Here is a 21,205-nt window from a genome sequence, read left to right as displayed (position 1 = left end):
GGGCATGCCAGCTGCGCTACTGTTATCTCTCAAAAAGAAAAGGAGTACTAGTGGCACCTTAGAGAGTAACCAATTTATTTGAGCATGAGCTTTCGTGAGCTACAGCTCACTTCATCAGATGCATTCAGTGGAAAATACAGTGAGGAGATTTATATACACACAGAACATGAAAAAATGGGTGTTTATCATATACACTGTAAGGAGAGTGATCACTTAAGATGAGCTATTACCAGCAGGAGAGCTGGAGGGGAGGACGAGGGGGGGGACGGATGACGGGACCTTTTGTAGTGCTAATCAAGGTGGGCCATTTCCAGCAGTTAACAGGAACGTCTGAGGAACGGTGGTGGCGGTGGTGGGGGGGAATAGTTTTACTTTGTGTAATGATACATCCACTCCCAGTCTCTATTCAAGCCTAAGTTAATTGTATCCAGTTTGCAAATTAATTCCAATTCAGCAGTCTCTCCTTGGAGTCTGTTTTTGAAGTCTTTTTGTTGTAATATTGTGACGTTTAGGTCTGTAATCGAGTGACCAGAGAGATTGAAGTGTTCTCCGACTGGTTTATGAATGTTATATTTCTTGACATCTGATTTGTGTCCATTTATTCTTTTACGTTTGTCCAGTTTGACCAATGTACATGGCAGAGGGGCATTGCCGGCACATGATGGCATATATCACATTGGTGGATGTGCAGGTGAACGAGCCTCTGATAGTGTGGCTGATGTGTTCACCTGCACATCTACCAATGTGATATATGCCATCATGTGCCAGCAATGCACCTTTAGGTAAAAGTAAAACTATTTCCCCATGTTTATTTCCCCCCACCCCCCACTGTTCCTCAGATGTTCCTGTTAACTGCTGGAAATGGGCCACCTTGATTATCACTACAAAAGGTTCCTCCCCCCCCAACCCCCCCGCTCTCCTGCTGGTAATAGCTCATCTTAAGTGATCCCTCTCCTTACAATGTGTATGATAAACACCCATTTTTTCATGTTCTGTGTGTATATAAATCTCCTCACTGTATTTTCCACTGAATGCATCCGATGAAGTGAGCTGTAGCTCACGAAAGCTTATGCTCAAATAAATTGGTTAGTCTCTAAGGTGCCACAAGTACTCCTTTTCTTTTTGCGAATACAGACTAACATGGTTGCTACTCTGAAACTACGCTTATCTCTGTCACTAGGCCTTTGGGTCACGTCTGAGGCACATTAGCAGAGAGGTTTCCACTGGCCATATCTCATTTATTAAATAGCTTGTTCAGTACTTCAGTCTTGATGCTGGCCAATTGGCACCTTTCAAAAGCCTTAAATTGATGTGTTTTTCTCTCTCCCTCACACGTGTGCGCCCCAAAGGGAGCGTTCTCTTTTCTTCTGAGTCTGTTTATTAAAAAAAAAAAAAAAAGGAATACATTTGCATTTAAATGAATAGTTTTCCAACTCAGCAGCTCATTGTGGTTACTAGGAGAGACCTTTCCCCTGCAGCTCAAGAGTCTGCAGCAGCAAAGTCATGGGGGCGTGGGCAGGAAATGGTACGTTTTCAAGGTGTGCAGCCTCCTGCAGTTTGCTTACATGCTGTGGCTCATTGTTGACTTTTCTGGGGTGGGCGTGCTTAAAAACAGGAGGACGATTAAAGGAAAAGCCAGAGAATGCGTCACTGCAGTTTCTCAGGGTTTGTTCATAGTAAAAGTGCTAACTCGTCCCCAGTGTGCCATATTCAGAGAGCTGCATGTGACTTGAAGAGGTTATATGTATCCAGGCCCCTTGTACTATTTAAAGCATAAATGGTTTTCTACAAAAGAAACTGCTTCTTTTTAACCACAATATCTGTAGATCTGCATGCTCCATGCAGTGTGATACACTATCCTGCTGAATTTCATTTTTACTTGACTCTGTCAGTCGTTTGAACGCACTAGCTTGAGCAGTTCAGACTGGTTTATACTGCTGTTTGGGATCACCTATGAAAGACACACAACCATAGAGCGTTGCTGGAGATGTGCGCCTTGGAAACAAGAGGGAGACATGCTGTGCAAAGGCAGGGTATGGCACGACACCCTTGCTTCTCCTGAAATCCCCAGGACAGAATTCCTGTCAATAGGGCACTTCGTAATAAGTAACCAGTGACAAACAATAGATAGTTTAGTTTTCTCTTGATGCTTCCTCAGGGGCTGTCCTGGGCATTGCAGTCAACTGGCTTTTCTGCTTGAGAAAAGTTAATATGTAGGCTAGGAAGAATTCAACCTTAATTTCTTTTATCATTTTGACTAATATTGATATTTATTTTTTCAATTTTTATTGATTTTACATTTTCACAGTTGTGGGAAATTATGGAGGGGTCAGACAATTGGGGGCTCAGACAATTATTTAATGACACTAAATGTCGAGATTCAGAAAGAAAAGGAGTACTTGTGGCACCTTGGAGACTAACCAATTTATTTGAGCATAAGCTTTCGTGAGCTGCAGCTCACTTCATCGGATGCAGAAAGTTTCAGATTCAGAAATTCAGAGATTCAGAAAGTTAAAACTTGATAAGCATTAAAACATTAAATCGTTAACATCACGTTAACATATGCAAAGTAAATATCCTTACATCAAATTCTAATAAGTTCTCAAGCTGCATTTTTCTCACTTTGCCTATCTGCAAATTTTGATGATTACCGATAGAAATATTTTTTCTTTTGCTGGTTGTGGGTATGTCGGCACTACGTGCTGCTTTCAGCGGCGTGCAGCATACATACGGGTGTAGTGCCCCTAGCACAGGTTAATACAGCAGCGTAGACCATGAGGCACAGCACAGGGGAGTAAGGACATGCCTGAAGGATGTGCTTGAATACGTACCCTACATAGCTCTCTACTTGCCAGAGCCATGTCTCTCCATCTATGCCATTATTTTTAGCAGTGTCCCCCTTGCCTTTTTTCAGCTAGAGCCCTTCTCCACCGCAGAGAGAGACTCCAGCAGTGGGGAAAGGCTGTGGTGTGTAGTGTAGAGGTGTATGGTGAAATGGACGTTAGCGACATTTACCAATAAAACCTCATCTTTGCAGGTCTCTTAATACGTATGACAGTCGTGCCTGTAGCCTCACGGGGGCAGGTCCTGATACCGATGATGAGTAACACTTTACACGGCAAGTAGGTGTGCTGGAGTCAGCAGGGTGACACGTGGAGTAAGGTGCTACTCAGTGAGAGTGAAGAGTATTGAAAACGGACCCACAGTAATTTGAAAAGAGGAGCCTTTTGTAAATGGGAAAAATAGGCGTGAGATTTAAAACTTTCATTTTGTGAAAACAGAATTCCAATACTTGGTTGCTTCTATAAAGCAGTCGATAGGCATTTTATTGCTTCCTTTCCTAGGCTTCAATTGGTAGTATTGATATGCATTTTACCAATGAAGAAGTTGTCTACAGAGAGATTCAAGATCAGTTTCTGCCAGCCTTATGGTATCTTTCTTTGTGAATGATCCCATTGATTTCAGTGTGACTACCCATAAGGTGCTATTTAATAAGAATTAAAGTGGCAGGATCTGCCCTGAAGGGCTTTGACCAAGACTACTTGGCTAGTCATTAACAGAGGAGGGAGCAAGCCCAAGTCCTGGCTCATGGTTCCCTTCTGTAACCGCTACTGACAGCATTTTCCTCTAGACAGCCTTACTAATACCAGCTAAAACAACACCATAATCATCCTGTCTTTAATCCGTGTCTGCTTCCTTTTAAAATTTGTCATAAATGACACAACTGAAAGGTGTTTAATCCTCTTAGTTAGTCTTTATGTAACACAGAAAGGGTAGGTTAAAAAGGCAAAAGGTGGCATGGTCACAGATGAATAGTTTGTTTTGAGGAACGCTTGATGCAGTCTCGGCTTTCGTTTGTGGTTTCCCTAAGCTTTGCACCCCTTTCGCTGTTCCTTTGTCTATTGCAAAAATGAACCCCGGGTCACTGTAAACCTTCCTGCTTAGTATCTTTAATACTAAGTGAAAGTGAAAAGCAGTGCAGTCATGGGTGAAGTGCAGCTGAAAACCTACAGTGGGGCTGTTGTTGAGAGGAGACATGCAGAACAGGAAGGGCCAGGATGCAAGTTTTTGACGATCTAGACATTTGCTTATCTAGTTTGTTTCTTTACTTTGAAAACGTATGTGTATATGGTGATAGGATTCGCTCTGTACCACTAGGCTCATTAAATGTAAAAGGTCTGACTCTCTATTGTCCTGCACCTTGCGTGGTCACCTATACCAGCGCAAAATAGGTGTGAAATGCTACCATTATGATTTTGTAGCATTTTACACCCACTCTGCACTGTATCAATGACTGTACAAGGTGCAGGGCAATGGTGAATCATGCCCCAAAGCAGCAGATTACGCCTCTCTTACTCATCCAGAGAGTTAAGTAAGTGGATTTTTCACACCCGTGAGCGATGCAGCTTTGCCAGTGTAAGTTTTCAATGTAGACCAGCCCTTACTCTGCAGGAAGTTCCTCCAAATTCAGTCTGAGGAGGAAGGTGCAACTCAGCATGAGCAAGGGGATCAGACTTTGGCCCAAAGTAACTTGGAATCCTGGTGATACTATCAGTGTCTCCATAACACATCTCAGGGCTATAAAGCCTTATGGCAGAAAGTATCATAAGCAGGACTAGGACACCTATTAAAATACTTTGTTTTGTCAGCAAAAAACTCAGTCCCCCTAACTTTACCTTACGCATCAGAAGATGGAATAAAAAGACAAATGGCAGATTAGCTAAAAGAGATTCCTGATTCTAGGGGATTTTGTGTAACTCCGTAGTAAGTGATCTCTTCCCTGTGTACTTTCCTATACATATAGAACATATCAAATCCTACAGGGAGTGAAAATACAAAAGGGTGATAAATTGCCAGTGACTGTGGTGTTGTGAGGTTTGTTTTTGTCAAGTAGGTTCAGATAAGGTTTTATTGACTCTGTAAGTAGTCAGTTCAGCTGATGGTGAGAGAGAGGTCTTTGCTCATGCTGAGATTTATACTTTCAGTTGTTTTTGTTCTTGTTGCAATTAAGATTTGGCTTCAGAGCTGTTGAACCAGTGCTATGTTTGCGTTGTAAGTCATTACATCCTGCTCTGCACACGGCAGCTTCAGAAGGCCACAGAACAAGATTTCCATGGAACTGTGTCTCGGACCTTTTGGCAGGGCGTTTCCTGCAAAGAGCTAACGGGGAGTTTCATTGTCATTGATTTTTCTCCTTCACTATCCCTGTACTCTTCTACCTACACTTACGGCCCAAAAAAATCCCCCCGCCCCCACCCCCCACCTTTTGAACTAACGCAACTTGGAGCTAGTAATGGTACGTCCCATTCACTAAGATGCCCCTGTTAGTTAGTTGATGGGGTGATTGATGTTTAGCCTAGAGTTCTGCCTTCAGCACACACAGCTGATGCCTCATGGCTGCCTGTGCTCTGTTCAGCTGGCACAGAGCCTGCTCACACGTTGGGCAGGCTGTAGCTCTCGGGGGTGCTCTACGTCCCAAACAAGGACTTGTTTTAGGTGAGCAGGCTGCATTATGCTGCAAGTGACGTCTCTTCTGTGGAAATTTCCCCCGTATGGTGGCACTGAAACATTGGCATACCGTGCCTACCTTCACGATGGAGGATAGAGAGATGTCTCTCACCGCAAGCATGACTGGCCTTGCTCTAGGGGACGGAGGAAGAAGGCGCACATTAAATCAAAACAAAGCTGTTGAAATTGTCTGCACGATTTTTGGTACCTTGGAGTCACTGCATGTCCCCGTACATGAGAACTGCCCTTCAAGAGCTTGATCCTCTCACTCGACCAGTCTGGATATTGTACAGAAAATGTGCCCCAGCATGTAATTTGGGGGGTGGGCAGGTTGTGGGGAGAGCGGGAGGTGGTGTTTAAAAAAAACAAAACCGTTCAGTTCCTGGAGGAAAGGAAGCCGGGCTGGCCTTGATGCTCCTATGCTTCCCCCTGATTGTCGAGGCAGTGTTCAACCTTACTGCTCTTCTGGACTCTGCTGCTGGGCAAAAAAAGGCTCCTTCCCTCTATGGCTAGCTCTGAAGCTGCACTCCATCTTGACAGACGCAGCCTTGAACACAACCCACCTATGCTACTCATGACCTCCTTGCTTGATTACTGCAAAGCCCTGAATCTGGGAATGAGTAGGGCTGCTCTGAGGAGGCTCCAGCTAGTTCAGCGTGTGTCTGCCTGCTTGCTTAGCCTTACATGGAGACATGAACACCACCACTCATGCTCCAGACTGCACTGACTGCCACAGAAATTTGGATTTAATTCAGTCTCCTGGTTTGGGTCTTCCAACCGCCCAATAGCCTTGTGTCCAAGTTATCTCCAGCAACATCTCTCCAATAACAGTGTGGTCTTACTGGTACCACAACTGCAGTCATCAGGAACAAGAGAACTATAAACAGGGAAAGTGAGAATGGCAAAAGCAGGAAATAGGGGTTTCTCTGTGGTTGGCCCATAGCTGCTACTAGAGACTAGAATAGGCTTGAATTTTACCACGTTCCAGACTCATTGTAAGACCCATCTCTTGACTATAGCTTTTCCCCATAACTACCGCCTCAGGGAAAGAAATGGGGAAGAAAGAAGTGTGGGGCTGGATGAGACTCACTGGAGGAAACAGAGCGAAGACAATCCATTGCTATGTATTCAGGGATAGGAGGGAGCAGAGGAAAGAAATGCAACATGTTTCTTTTTAGATGTTGCTGGCTTTGTAAATTTTTTGTAAGGCTTCCCAGTACCACAGTGATGAGCACAACAAACAGGTAGGTAGTGAAGTCCTTTAGGAATGAAGCCTGAGTGGATATGAAGAGTGTGTGCTGTGAAAAGGGGAGAGGTTTCTGAGTGGTGGAGCAGACTTCAGGTTTACAAGATTATAACTTGTTGGTTTCAGTTCAGTGCAGTCCATCAGTGCTGGCCTTCATCTTAGGATGTGACAGTGCAGTGGTAATTGTTGAACTCTACCTTCTTGTGTGTTTCTACTCAGGGAGAACAAACTATTCTGTGCAATAGACCTTTTACCTGGTATGTCAGGTCTGCACATAGGATTTTGACATGATTGGAGATGCTGAAAAAGGAACTGTGGTGCCCGAAACAATGCCAGAAGAGGCATTTACTGCATATTCTGTAGTGCTGTTGTTGAAGGAGGGAAATATTTCATGTATTCATGCCCAAATCCTCACTACACATTTCTTGATTTGGTATATTTTTCATGATTGCATTTCATCCCCACTACCAAATAGGTTTGAATTTGAGATACAAACATGTTTCCATGGCAGACCTGTATCAATAGGGATGAAATATGATCCTGATGGAAATCCGGTTGCAAAATCTGGAGTAAAATTTTAGGGCAAGAATACATGACATTTCGCAAGTAGGAGGAGGATAACCCACTTGTTGTGGGACTGGAAATCTTCTCTAAATGTAAATATATCCCATTAGTTATATAGTCCACCTTGCTCTCATAGTGCTATAAAACAAAATCATACCTGTTTAGTTTCTATAATGCAGTACAATTTATACGATGCCCTATTTTAATGTAATTGAAATATTCTTATTGATGATAAAAGTATTTATTCGAGTTTTGCAAAACACTGAAACGTGCTTGGAAGGCACAATCCCCTGTCTAAATGAACCTTAAAAACCCAACTGACTTATGATGCTACAGTGGTACAGTTCATAGGGTAGGGTATGTCTGTGGCACAGTGAGAGGTGTGAGTATGTTTCTTTACCAAGCTCCTGGCTGGTATTATCGACTGCTCCTTTATTTATTTTTTAGACTTTAACAGTTTTATCATGTTATGTAGCCACGAGGTTTAAATTTGGAACAAGTGGGAATTTATGAATTCTGAGTTTACAATGAAATACCAGTGAAGCTCCGTAGTCTTGTCATGTGAACAGCAAAGTAATCCACTGTGATTACTTTTTTTATTTTATTGTAAATGCCACAAGCAGTTGTACGGGTTTAATTATGAAGTGTTATCGAGGTTTCTTGTGATGCTGTATTTTTTAGGCCATGTCTTCACTGCAATGTTAGCGCAAGCTATGACTTGAATTTTCCCCCTAACTTGATGCCTGTCCAGTCCCCACTCACAAATTTGTATCTCAGATTCAGGAGTCCTTTAAGCTCAGCTGTCCTGGCAGTGGGGGGAGACTGGGGGAGGTGTGGAAGTTGGAGTACTGCTGATGCTCAAACTTCTCATGCTGTGGGGATGCAAGAGCTCGAGTTACAACAACTCATCAGCTGCTAATCCAGTCACTCTGAGACGCTAATGAAATCATTCTGTGTCCTCCAGTGTCATTTTGCCATCTGGTTGCTCTCATTTGAGCTAGGCAGCTCCAGTGGAGTAATCTGAGTGAACTAACTCAAGCTAACTGTTGCAGGCAGGCAAGCCCCCAGGACTTGTGGGTCATCTGTAAACATTCATTTGGGTTAAGAAGACAGCAAATATTATTTGCTACTACTTTAATAAATTATCATAGTTTTTTAACATCTTAAATTTGTTCCCATTCTTAACTGTTTAAACACCACATTCACAACACTTCGTTTTCTGTCTTCTCTTTCAGATAATCGTTCAGTATTGAATGAGACAATGGCAGCGTCAGTTGATTGGCTGACCAGTTCCCCTGCTGAGAAGGTAAGTGAGGCTTACAGGAAAGCAGGCATTGAAAACCTCAGTGTGCTGTTCAATTATGTGTTTGGAATAGATTGACACCTCTGCACTACTGGTGCTTTTTCTCCAAAAAATGGATTAAAAATAGAGGGGTGGTTTCTAAGCAACGTTCTAGTCCCATTGCAAAGAGCCAGAGAGGGAGTTATTCCTCCTTTTATTAAAAATAATCAAACCACAGTCCCATACTGGATAGTTACTCCTCCATTGTTTTTCCAGTCTTGCTTTGGGAACATGTGATGTATAACCTGCTGTTTGTGACCGTGGCCTTGCCTGGGAAAAGGTGTTACGGGTGTAAGTGAGCTTACCATCTCACTTTCTCTCCCATAACTGTGATGCCGTGGATCCTGTACTTTACAACTGAATTTTATTTTAAATATTCCTCTTATGTGTAGTGCCATTTGTGCACCTATGGTAGGTGGTTTGCCCACAGAGATACTCTCGCTTCTTTCAGCAGCCTTTTCAGCCACTAGCAGTGCAGACATAGGAGTATAGGTGCATAATTTTACAAAATATATTATAATTCTGGATACCCCAAAAATTTGAAACGCTAGTGGAACTCACAAGGTGTGTGCAGACTTAAACAATTTGAACTGCATGATTTCATGTCACTTCCCTCTTCCCTGTCCGTTGTATGTTTATTGTCCATCTTAGATCTTAAAAACTTTAGGGCAGGGAGGTTGCCTTTGATGTGCCTTCGTGCCATGCTCTCCGATGGTGCTATAGAAATAGTTTGGACGCCGTTAATATCCTCACAGTGTTGTTACCTTTTGCCTAATTGGTAGTATGATGCTGTTCCCTATGTTAATGCTGCAGTATTGTTAATTACTTGCAAACAGTAGGCCCCATCCTTGTGATTGGGGTTGGTCCTGCTTTGAGCAGGGGGTTGGACTAGATGACCTCCTGAGGTCCCTTCCAACCCTGATCTGCTAGGATTCTATGACTCTGTAGGTCAGCACTTGTGCCCATGAGGTCAATGGACTCCTGGTCGCCAGAGGGACCTTCCCATGCAGATCTGATCAGAACTATAGTTCTAAAGATGTTAACCTGGACCACTGTACTAGTTCTCTCATTACAAACTTTAATTTGCTGTAGTTTGGGTACAAGAGAGCTCACACGGGAGGCAAACTTTTGGACGAGAAGGAGAAAAGAAATAGAACTTGGTGGTTTCAAACTTTGGTTTGGTTTTCCGGAATGAAGACTAACTTGGGGTTTAAAACAGGAAATTTTACCTAAGAATGCAAAGCTGCTGGCTGGGTTTTCTTTATTATTATTATTTTGTTTGTATTACAGTAACACCGAGAGACCTCAACTGAAATCGAGGCTCTGTTGTGGTAGGCACTGTAGAAACACATAGTGAGAGACAATCCCTGCCCTAAGGTGTTTACAATCTAAATAGACAAGACAAAGGGTGTGTGGAGGGGAGGAGACAGAGTCCAAGTGACTTGCCCAAGGATACCCAGCTGGTTGATAGCAGAGCCAGGAATAGAAGCTAGGTCTCCTGATTCCCAGCTAGTTGCCCTGTGCTCTGGACTACACTGCCTTCCTGGTGCCTCCTTTTCGTCTTCTATGATTTTGTTACTGTGCCTATGTGCAGTCACTGTGGTACTTCAGCAGCTGCGTTTTGCTCTTTCACTGGGACTGAAAATTAGGTCCTAATTGTTCAGCTTCCCTTCATAGTAAATGATGCTTTTAAAAGTGATGAGCAGCCCCAAGCGCTAGTACGATACTACCTGTCAAGGCTCTGGAGGCCACCTGCCCGGAAAAGAATGCCAGTTGCTACTTCAGTTTCATTAACAAGAACAGCTCTTCTCGCTATTTGTGGAGTTTGCATTCGATTTTCAGGCTTGGGGAAAGGCTGGAAAAGTGCATAAGCGGAAAGTGACCGATTAATTTAGGGGGGTGAAGATATAAAAAAAGCCCAGTTCAGAAGAGGAAGCTGGTGCAAATAACCCAGCAGATCATATTTCCAGATGCTCTTCTGTGGGACAGGGTCCACAGCACCGGATATCCCCCACCCTTAAAGCCCCATATGCTAACATCCTTCCTGCAACTGAGTAGGACTGGACGGTGCTCCCTTCAGAGCTGATGAGCATCTCTCCTGAATCAGTCATAGAGAGAGACATCAGGTGCACTCTCCCCATGGGAGCTGAACAAGTAGCACTCCCAGCCAGGGGGAGTCGGACACTGGACCCAGGGATTAATACCTGTTCCTTTGCATGTGCCAGTGTAGAGAAATAACTCCAGGACCAACTCAGTGTTTTCCCTCAAGCACTAAGGTTCCTTATAGTTTTAGAACAAAACAAATTGTTAGGGGCACATGATGATGTTAAGAATGGGAAGAACAGTCCTATTCTAAATCCTTGTAGACAGTTACCCAGGGAAGCAAATGTGCTGAATCTTTGAATGTACTGTGACAAAGTGAGAGAGCTTCAGGGTACTTCTTGGAGTTGACATCCCACTTGTATCGGAAAATGGCATATCTCATTTATCTGCTGGTGCAGAACCCTTACCAGTGTACTTCCACTGACAGCCAGCCACTGTGGAAGGTCATCTTGTTGGTCCATGTGTTGCCCTCTTGGTGCTTGCGGTCTAATCTCAAAGCTGGAAAAGGAAACCTCTGTAATAAAACATTTGGGGGAAAAAAAAAAAAGAGTACTTGTGGCACCTTAGAGACTAACCAATTTATTTGAGCATAAGCTTTCGTGAGCTACAGCTCACTTCATCGGATGCATGTAGCTCACAAAAGCTTATGCTCAAATAAATTGGTTAGTCTCTAAGGTGCCACAAGTCCTCCTTTTCTTTTTGCAAATACAGACTAACACGGCTGCTACTCTGAAACCTGTAATAAAACATTGTGATTCTTTGGGTTAAGATAGTGCAATCGAGGAGTCCAAAAACTTTCCATCTATTTTAAATCTATGAACGGGCTCTGGTACTTCAGAGAACAGAGCCCTTCAGTGTACCTGTCAGTTTCAAATGTGCTGCCTTTTGAATGATTTAGTTCATGGCGAATGCTTCTGATGATGGGTGTTTGTTTTATTTTAATGACATGATGGGGAAAAGGCTCATGAGGAAACCCTTTTTTCTGTTGTGCTTCTGGTGACCCAAACACTCATTTTCTTTGAAACATTCAATTAACACTCTACAGTTGTTCATTTATGAAGCCATTGGCATCCAAGACCTAGTGGTTTTACCCTCCAGCAATACACATTCAAAATCAGCATGTGGGAGGCAGGCACAAAATCTTACTTCTGTCTTTATCTCCCTGCTCCGAAAACATCCACCCACTTAGCCTTTTGTTCCAGGCTTGAAGTTAGCAGTCCAGGCAGATAGGCAGAAATCCTGTTGACAGGGAACCCGGTTTTGCTTCTTTGTGCTTCAGAGAGAGAAAATGCTGAGAGAGCAAATGTGGCGGCACCTTGTCAGGTGGATAAACTGATAGTCTCCCCCCTTCCCCACACCCTCCATCATTGTCAGCAACATCACACCTCAGTTCAACTACAACTTTCTGGATTGGTGAAATTTGCTGAGGAAGCTGCAATATAATACAAGCAGCCTTCCAGCACAATTTGATACATGGCCACTGTTGAGTTGCATGCCTGATGTATATTGATACATGTATATAAGTGTATGAGATACTAACAAACGCGCACTGTGGTTACGTGTGTGTACCCTCCAACAGTAGGCATCTCCTGGTCTTAAATTGGTACTTTTAAAGTGTCTCCAAGGTTTCTAGTACAATTTTGTCCACTCACTAGTTCAGCATTCCACTTCTAAGTAACTGATTTCCCCCCCCCCCCCCCCCGACTCCTTGTGTGGTCGCTTAAGGGAATGCCGTCATATTGTATCTCCAATTTCCGTCTGAAAAGGTTGTGACTACCATAGTAATGAGCAACATCTAAGATTCCTGTAACGAAACAGATGAATCGTCGTCTTCTCTTTTTCCTTGTTTGTGGGCTATGTGCATTTGACTGCACTTCGTAGATAGCTCATTTCGCTGCTTCTGCTGTTATAGTCCGTTTCCTCCATTTGGGTTTTTCTGCAGCATACGGCAGAAAACGTGTTTGAAATAGGAAAATGTGACTGTAAACTCCACCCCAGAACTGGCAGGAGGTTCGGGGATAGGTGTAGCTACCTGAAACGACTTCAGTTTTGTTTAACACTGTATTTTGAGTGGGCAGTGTCCCTTTAAACTGCCCACACCTGTTTCTCACAAGTTTATTTTGATGATGCACATACACACTTCGTATTCTTCATTCCTTATGCATTCAGATTTGTTCTCTCCTTCTCACCGCACTGGCATTGCTGGGAATTATGTACACATAGGGAGAGGAGACGAGAACTCCATAAACTCTGCAGAGTATTAAGCAATAGATCATTTTCTGACATAACTGCACAAAGAAATGAGGGGGTCTATCATGTAATTTTAAGTACAAATTGTGTTCCTCATTAGGAATTACAGGGTTATGATCTGGTTTAAAATATTTGAATCCATGTGTATGCAATTCAGGTTTGCTCACATGCAGAATCTTTCCCAGTGCTACTATAAATAAGGGCCCAATTCAAGTCCCACAGAAGTCAGTGGAAATATTTGTTTTCAGTAGGGGTTGTACTGCGTCCCAGGTGAGCTGGTGCTTTACAACATTACTGCAGGGAATGCCTTAAGACTCAATCCAGAAACGTTCCACTCGTGTGCCTTTTTAATGGCCCCCAAAAGGAAAGTCAAACTGTATCTTGTATATTGCCACTAAATCCATGCAGGGTCTTTATGTATGGTACAATAGAGAGCAGAGCTGAACGTCGGGGCGTGTATGATAGAGAGGTATTGGAGGAACACTTTTCTGTCAGGTGTTGGGTAACTACACTTGGGAAGAATTCCATAGATATTTTTTTTTTGGCCTGATTTAGGCAAACTTATTTTTATGTTCAATTTTTCAATGGTAATTAAATCAAAATTGGTGAAATCATACATCCCCTTTCCTCAAAGGAGGTTGCAGTTTTATCGTTGGCAGCTACAGTTTTCTGAACAGTTCTAAATGCAGCAGTGTTAAAAGGAGTCATAAGAAATACAAGGCTCAGATTGCCTGACGATGCCCAATACGAAGTCTGATAAGGGAATTGTTTTGCAGTTCTGTCCCTTGCAATTTAATGTGATTACTGAGGTGTACATTTTGCGGTGGAGTCTGGTGTTCTCTGGCCATTTTGTGCTCTGCATGCGCTGCTAAACTGAGGGCTTCTATGAACTATATAGAGGGACCCCAGAACTGAATTAGAGCTTTGTTCTCAACATAAAACCAGGAATGTGTGAAGGCCAGTGTGTTGGTTCACCAGGAGGGCTACTCGTTACCCAGAATTAATCAGACTTTGCATCAGTAGCTCACCATACTTCTCATATTTTAGTGGTCTGGGTAGAACTTTGTGGAGGTGATGCTCATAACTCCGTTCCAGAGGGGTCTGAGCTGCTACTGCCAGAGCTGGCTCTGGAGTGGAAGCCTCCTGCTGTCAAATGACATCAGGCAGTCTTGGGGCCCACTTTTGAGGAGGTGCATGGGGTCTCTTCTGCTAGAAGGCCAGCGTGTTGTGCCTTCTCGGATAGGAATGGGTTTTGATTAGGTGGTGTGGGCAGGGAGCGAACTAGAAAAAATGAAATCTGAGTGTCAAGTTTGGGTCTCGGGCCAGCTGCTCCACTTGCACATCAGAACTCTGCGTCTGGTTTCCAACTTGATCAGGCAAGCCACAGGGAAGCTAGACAATGATTGGCAGGTTGGGGAGGCCCTGCCAGTGGAGACAGAGGCAGTTCTCCATATCCAGTGGAGGGGACAGGGATGAAACGATGTTCTCACTGAAGAGGTTTGTATTGTTGGTAGGTATCACTGACCTACATTTTAAATTCCAGAATCTGAGGGGGAATCAAGCTTTGCCTTTTGTTTGTGTGCATGCACCCGCTTTGCCGCCCAGTTCACATTCACTTAGCAAACAGCCACACCACTGCAGAAACTTTCATCCTCAGACCATAGCATTGTAACTCTGGGCTCTCTGCTCCAGCTGCTATTTTAATGATGAGCAGAGTTATGAGCTGTAGCTCACGAAAACTTATGCTCAAATAAATTTGTTAGTCTCTAAGGTGCCACAAGTCCTCCTGTTCTTTATACCAGAGCACAGCTTCACGGGATATTTTCTTTGCTCTTTAGTACAATAACACGATCGCCTGGCCATCTCTGACAAAGAAGGAGTGCTGGAAATACGGAGGCTACCTTGTGGGCAACAGCTGCAACTACGTCCCTGACATCACCCTCATGTCTTTTATCCTCTTCTTTGGCACCTACACCTGCTCCATGGCTCTGAAGAAATTCAAAACCAGCCGTTATTTCCCAACCACTGTAAGTATCTCTGTTTATCACCTGGGGGAATTGCCTTATTCAAACAAGAGCACATACAATGTACTCTTGTTTGCAACCCCTTCTTTTGCAATAGATACAACGCCGAAGGACAAACACCACTACGTGGGGATGCACGCACTGACACCAGATCCTATTTGTTGAAGTAAAACCAATAATATTGAATTTAGGCAAGTCACGGAATTGCTTATTTTTCAGCTCTAAACTTCCGAACGTTTCTGGAGGGCACAAGTGAGACGGCGGAAGAATTGAAAACTGGCTGGAGCCTGTAGTGACAATAACGCTTACACAGACAAGAATTCCAAGCTGAGGGGTGCAGTGATGCAATTGATTAGTACAAATCTCATCAGAGCTTTTGCTTCCAGGGTTAAGAATTCACCAATGCAGAGCCCTTAGTTTATACAGAAAACTGAGCTACCAGTAGTAGCCAAAGGTCATTTTCAGTGTCCTGATAGTAAAGCTGAGTCCTGCTCCCATTGCAAGACTGGATACCTGGTGATAAACAGTCTTCTGTGTGGTATGCCTGAACGTATAAACAGAAGTCACTTTATCGAGTGACACACAGGTGCAGCAAAAACATAAGTAAGCAACTTCTTGTCTGTACAAAAAGAAGTTATCTTTACAGAGTAAAAGTAGTCCAGTGTCTCCTAATGCCCTAGAAATAAACCTGTCTAGAATATGAAAACTGACACCTTATAATATTAAGGTTGCAAATTTTAAATGCTCAGAAGTCAGAATACTAAAAAGTTATGGTCTTAGTAGTAATGTTACCTCAGCCATGATGCATTTCCTGTATATTTTATGGTATGCATTTAACAGCATAAATTCTATTGACTCTTTTAGAGTCTCATCTAAGAACAGCCTTGGTTAGTGGGAATCTTTTCATTGACTTAAACAGGCTTTGGATTAGGCTGCTTTTACCAGATTCTGCTACCTTGACTTCCTGAATAATTCTAGTTAAATCAGTGCTATGACTTGAGGAGTAAGATATTACTCAGTGTAAAGATGGCAGAATCTGCCCCTTAGAGAATAAGACAGGAAGAAACAATACAACAACCGATATGCAAAGAGATGAGTGAACATGAATGAAAAAGTGAATATTCTCATAGCAATGTTTGCTCTTGGCCATATTTTACATCTTAACAGCCTAGATACTGAAGTCCTCTCTCTGTAGATCAGGCACAGCATGGGCAGGTACAGGAGAGACATCAAGCTTCCTCACCGTGCAAATGTGCTTCTGTCTAATCAACAGAAGTTGGTGATTAAAAGCTGTATCTCACCCACCTTGTCTCTCTCTACCTAGGACAGTCAGTTTAGGTTTTTCTGTGTATCTAAGTACTCACTTGGGATGAGAGACTAGTTCAATCTCCATTCCCAGCTGGTCTTCAGCCACTTTGCTGTTTCAAGGGAGGTGTGACAGCTCCCAGAAGGCATCCTACTTCTTGCAGTGGTGGCCTCTAACAGTAGCGGCAGCAGCACTGGGGCTGTCTCAGCTGTCCTAGGAAAACAGCACTACTTCAGTTATTGTCAGTTTGTATTTGGGAGGTTTCCTTAGTGACCATAAAGGGCTAGGGACTGAATTTCGATTTTAAAAAGGAAGCATTGGTTCTGCAGAAGTTGACTGCACATGCCCAGAGCTCTGCAGTCTTTGAGCTAAAGATTCCTTCTCCTCCTCCTACATGAGGTGGATTTCTCGAGCCATGCACAAATAGATATAATAATTTTTAGTGCAGATTGGGACTCTTGCTCTTCATGCTGAAAGCAAACAGGGAGATATTTGATCTCTGAATAGAGGTGTTTCAGTAACACACCTTTTAGCACCTCTCTCCCGACAACAGACTCTTAGCCAACTGATACATAGCCCTGGTGGGTCAGCAAAAGCTGCTTGTTCTGTTTGCCCAGCTAGTGTCACAATGACAGCTGTCAAAGGTGAGAGAGGTGGTGAAAAAAGTGCTACTCCTTCCCTCTTAGAGAACCCAGTTTGCAATATTCTGGACAACAGCGTTCCCCGTCCCCAAGATCCAACCCTAATTTCATCCGAGCGAAAACAAGGGCACTAGTTTCAGGTTTCCGTACATAACAAAACTTTTTCTCTTTCTCAGAGAAACCCCCCTGTGGCATTCTGACTGCAATAGGATTTATAGTACAGTGATGTTTATGCTCCTGCAGCACTGAAATGGAACTTTTATTATTTTTAATGAAAAGAAAACAAATTCCACCGTGGCAGGAATGTAGTTCAGTTTATCTGTAACCATGTGAAGCTGGGGAGCCTGGGAGGAAGAACTCTGAAAAGTTGACACAATAGCATATGAAAGCCCAATGCGATCTGGCTAGTTAAATTTCAAGGGTCAGACCCTTAGCTACTGAAAACTGTCACAGCTATGTTGACTTCAGTGAAGTTACAACAGTTGACACAGGTTGAGGATCTGCCCCCAGTTGCTTTTCACTTCAGTGTTGTGGTTCATTTATTACTTTAACACCATAAAAAAGAAACATCAGGATATGATTTTAAAAACTCTTCATTTCCGTACATGGCACCACACCCACATTGAAATAGTTTTCTGCTCCTTTCTTTTGAGTTCCTCTCTCTGACCTCCCCATATGAGTCCCTTGGTGACTGTTTCCATTGCTGATGTGAAATCTTGATTTTTTTTTTTTCCTTGCTTTTATAGTTTCATATTAAGGGCCCAATCTGCCTTGCCAAATAGGCTATGTTAAAAAATTGTTTCGGGAATCAGTGTTGCTAAATATCTTTATTTTTATCTTGAGACACATGATCACAGGAGAAACTCAGCTTTCATTGGGGGGGGAGTACGTTTCTAACCCTGATGGTAGCAATGAAAAGCTTGAAAACATGAATGCTAAAAAAACCATCAAACATCAGGAGGCAAATAAAAAGAGCCCAATATTTATTTGTTTAAAATTTCATTATTTTGGAGAGACCTGACTCATAATTTTTGAATGCTCGTTGGCAATACTGGGAGTGATCTTGAAACCCATTTAATGTAATATGGTTGTACAAGACAGTGTGAACAGGATGTATCTTTTACACACACACACCTTTCTTGCACAGGCACAAAGATAGGGCCCATCCATGCTGGTTGGTAGCAAGTCAGCCGAAACATTTTAGTTCATCCTGTTTCCAAGATTGGTTCTTCTTCGAGTGATTGCTTATGTGTATTCCACAATAGGTGTGCGTGCTCACCACATGCACCAGTGCCAGAAGTTTTTCTCCTAGCAGTACCCGGAGGGGGAGCGCCCCAGCGACCCCTGGAGTGGCGCTCTATGGCGCAGTATAAGGGGAGCCGCGCGCTCCCCCCATCCTCGGTTCCTTCTTGCCGCCAGTGAAGGTGCATCGGAACTACTCTGCTTCAGCTTTGCTGTAGCTCGTCCCAGAACTGCTTGTTCGTTCAGTGTTAGTACCTGTAGTTAGTTAGCTGTTCAGTTAGAGTGCCCGGGCCGGGGCATGCCCCGCGCCCCGGGTTTTAAGTCGTGTGGCACTTGTAGCTGCTTTATGCCAAGGAGTGACCTGCCCGCGTACTGTTTACGCTGTTTGGGAGAAACCCATATTGTTATACCAATAAAATAAAAACCAGCAGGATCTTATTAAAGGGGATAAGACAAAATGTCACATTTATTGCGAATACAGAAAGAATCATAGTCGGCAGTCAGTTTTAGCTATAACATTCCAACTGTTTTTAGCTATAACATTCCAACTCGTTTTAGCTATGACATTCCAACTTTGTAACCGCCACGGGGCACGAGTACCTCTACACCCACCCGGCACCCAGCTCCCTAGTGGTCGAGTCGGTCAGCCATAGGGAGCGGCAGGGCCAACCAGCCCCTACCCCGAAAAATAAAGATTCGCGAAGGTTGGACTCTTTTGGGAGAAAGCTTTATTCTTCCTCGAGTTTTCAGTTGCAGGTGGCAAACCACCAGGCGCTCCTGGGCAGGTAGAAATTCAATTTGTGGAGTTCCCTGCCCAAGTTCAAGGACTCCTTCCAGGAGCACAATAAGAAAGAGTTCAAGGCGCTGGTGGAGGAGGGTACAGAGGCTGTAAGCGGCTTTGGATGCAGTGGACACGGCAGCACGGTCCATGGCCTTGGCGGTGTCCATGAGAAGGGCGTCGTGGCTCCTGCTGTCTGGGCTGTCCAGTGAAGCGCAGGCTGCCATGCAGGATCTCCCATTTGACGGCAAAGCTCTGTTTGCAGAACAAACGGATACAAAGCTGCATGGCATGAAGGGCTCCCGCACGACCCTCCGGACTCTGGGTCTCTATGTCCCGGCTCCGGCCAAATCTAAGTTTAAGCCGCAGCAGGCTCCCGCTCAAGCCACCGAGCCGAAGTACGAGGCCACCTATAAAAAGTCGAGGGACTATAAAAGGTGCCCTCAGAGGCAGTCGCAGCCAGCCCCGCAGCCTGGGTCCTCCAAGGGCAAACAGGCGGGGAAAAGGCAGTTTTGACGGGATGCTCAGGAGTTCCCTGCCAGTTCTCCCCAGGGATCCCCTCTCAATAGGGCTTCCCTTCTACAATCGGTTGTGTGCCCGGAGTGGTTGCGGCTGACCTCGGACTGATGGGTCCTCAACACCATCTCCCAGGGCTACGCCCTCCAGTTTACTTTGCCCCCGCTACTTTGCCCCCGCCCCTGTCCATCTTAGGGGACCTCTCACATGAAGCCCTGCTCGAGCAGGAAGAGGAGCGGCTCCTGAGTCTAGGAGCAGTGGAAACGATGCCTGGGGAGTTCAAAGGCAAAGGGTTCTACTCCTGCTATTTCCGTATCCCGAAGGCCAAAGGGGTCTCAGGCCCATCCTGGACTTGCGGGATCTGCACCAGTTCATGGTGAAGCTCAAGTTCCACATGGTCTCACTGGCCTCCATCATCCCCTCCCTGGACCACGGGGACTGGTACGCTGCCCTCGATCTGCAGGACGCGTACTTCCACATTCACATATTCGAGGGGCACAGACGCTTCCTCCGTTTCCTGGTGGGGCAGAATCACTACCAGTTTACGGTCCTCCCGTTTGGCCTATCCATTGCCTCCCGGGTATTTACAAAACGAATGTTGGTGGTAGCGGCCTTCCTCAGGCACCGGGGGGTCCAGATCTTTCCTTATCTGGATGATTGGCTGATCAAGGGCAGCTCCCAGTCGCAGGTGAGGGATCACGTGATGCTTCTACTGTCCACATGTGCCACCCTGGACCTGTTGGTAAACGACGCCAAGCCCACGTTAGTCCCGGTCCAACACATAGAGTTTATCGGGGCGCTCCTGGATGCTTCGTCTGCCACAGCCTCCCTCCCACTGGACAGGTTCAAGACCCTGAAAGGGCTCATCGACACAGTTACAAGGTTCCCGGTGACTACGGCCAGAGCGTGCCTCCGGCTCTTGGGTCCCATGTCGGCGTGCACATGCGTGGTCCACCACGCCAGACTCCGAATGAGGCCCCTCCAGCTCTGGCTGGCCTTGAAGTTCTCCCAGGCCAGGGACAGGATGGACAAGGTCCTCACCGTGCCCTACTCGGTGATCGCCTCACTGTGGTGGTGGTCCACCCCAAGCAACATGCTCCAAGGGGTCCCGTTCTGGGACAGGACCCCATCACAGGAGCTGGTGTCTGATGCGTTGGACCTGGGTTGGGGGGCCTATGTGGGGAATGTTCAGACCCAAGGTCTGTGGTCGATGCAGGATCTGAACCTACACATAAATGTCAAGGAACTCAGGGCGGTATGCCTGGCATGTGTGGCATTCTGCTCACACCTGCAGGACAAGATGGTCAGGGTCCTCAAAGACAACACGTTCTATATCAACAGGCAAGGTAGGACTCTGTCCTCTGCTGTGAAGACCTCAGGCTGTGGGATTTCTGTATAGCCCACGACATCTGCCTGAGGGCCTTCCATCTGCCGGGCGCCCGGAATGTGCGGGCGGATCGCTTGAGCAGGGACTTCTCCTCCGAACATGAGTGGTGTCTTCACCCAGAAGTGGCTCACCAGCTCTTCCGCAGGTGTGGAACTCCCCAGGTGGACCTGTTCGCGACTTGGCAGAACCGGCGCTGTCCCTGGTTCTGCTCCGGGGGGGACTGGGACAGGGCGCTATCTCCAATGCCTTCCTCCTGTCCTGGTCAGGCCAGTTTCTCTATGCCTTCCCCCCGTTCCCA

At 45.0% G+C, this 21,205-nt stretch overlaps 1 protein-coding gene across 14 annotated transcripts in view; it reads left to right on the top strand.

The window, feature by feature from the left end:
• The window catches only part of SLC4A4 (solute carrier family 4 member 4), a 251,636-nt gene that overhangs the window by 195,641 nt on the left and 34,790 nt on the right, over nt 1-21,205 (top strand). For all 14 annotated transcript variants that reach the window (XM_074950418.1, XM_074950426.1, XM_074950422.1 and 11 more), the window contains 2 exons: nt 8,554-8,624; nt 14,852-15,040. In XM_074950418.1, coding sequence (XP_074806519.1) covers nt 8,554-8,624; nt 14,852-15,040 — 260 coding nt within the window. The remainder of the gene's footprint in view (nt 1-8,553; nt 8,625-14,851; nt 15,041-21,205) is intronic.

The sequence above is a fragment of the Natator depressus genome, chromosome 4 (assembly GCF_965152275.1).
Source record: "Natator depressus isolate rNatDep1 chromosome 4, rNatDep2.hap1, whole genome shotgun sequence".
Classification (NCBI taxonomy): domain Eukaryota; kingdom Metazoa; phylum Chordata; order Testudines; family Cheloniidae; genus Natator; species Natator depressus.
Note: the sequence above shows the minus strand (reverse complement) of the source record. Positions and strands in the feature narration are given on the sequence as shown.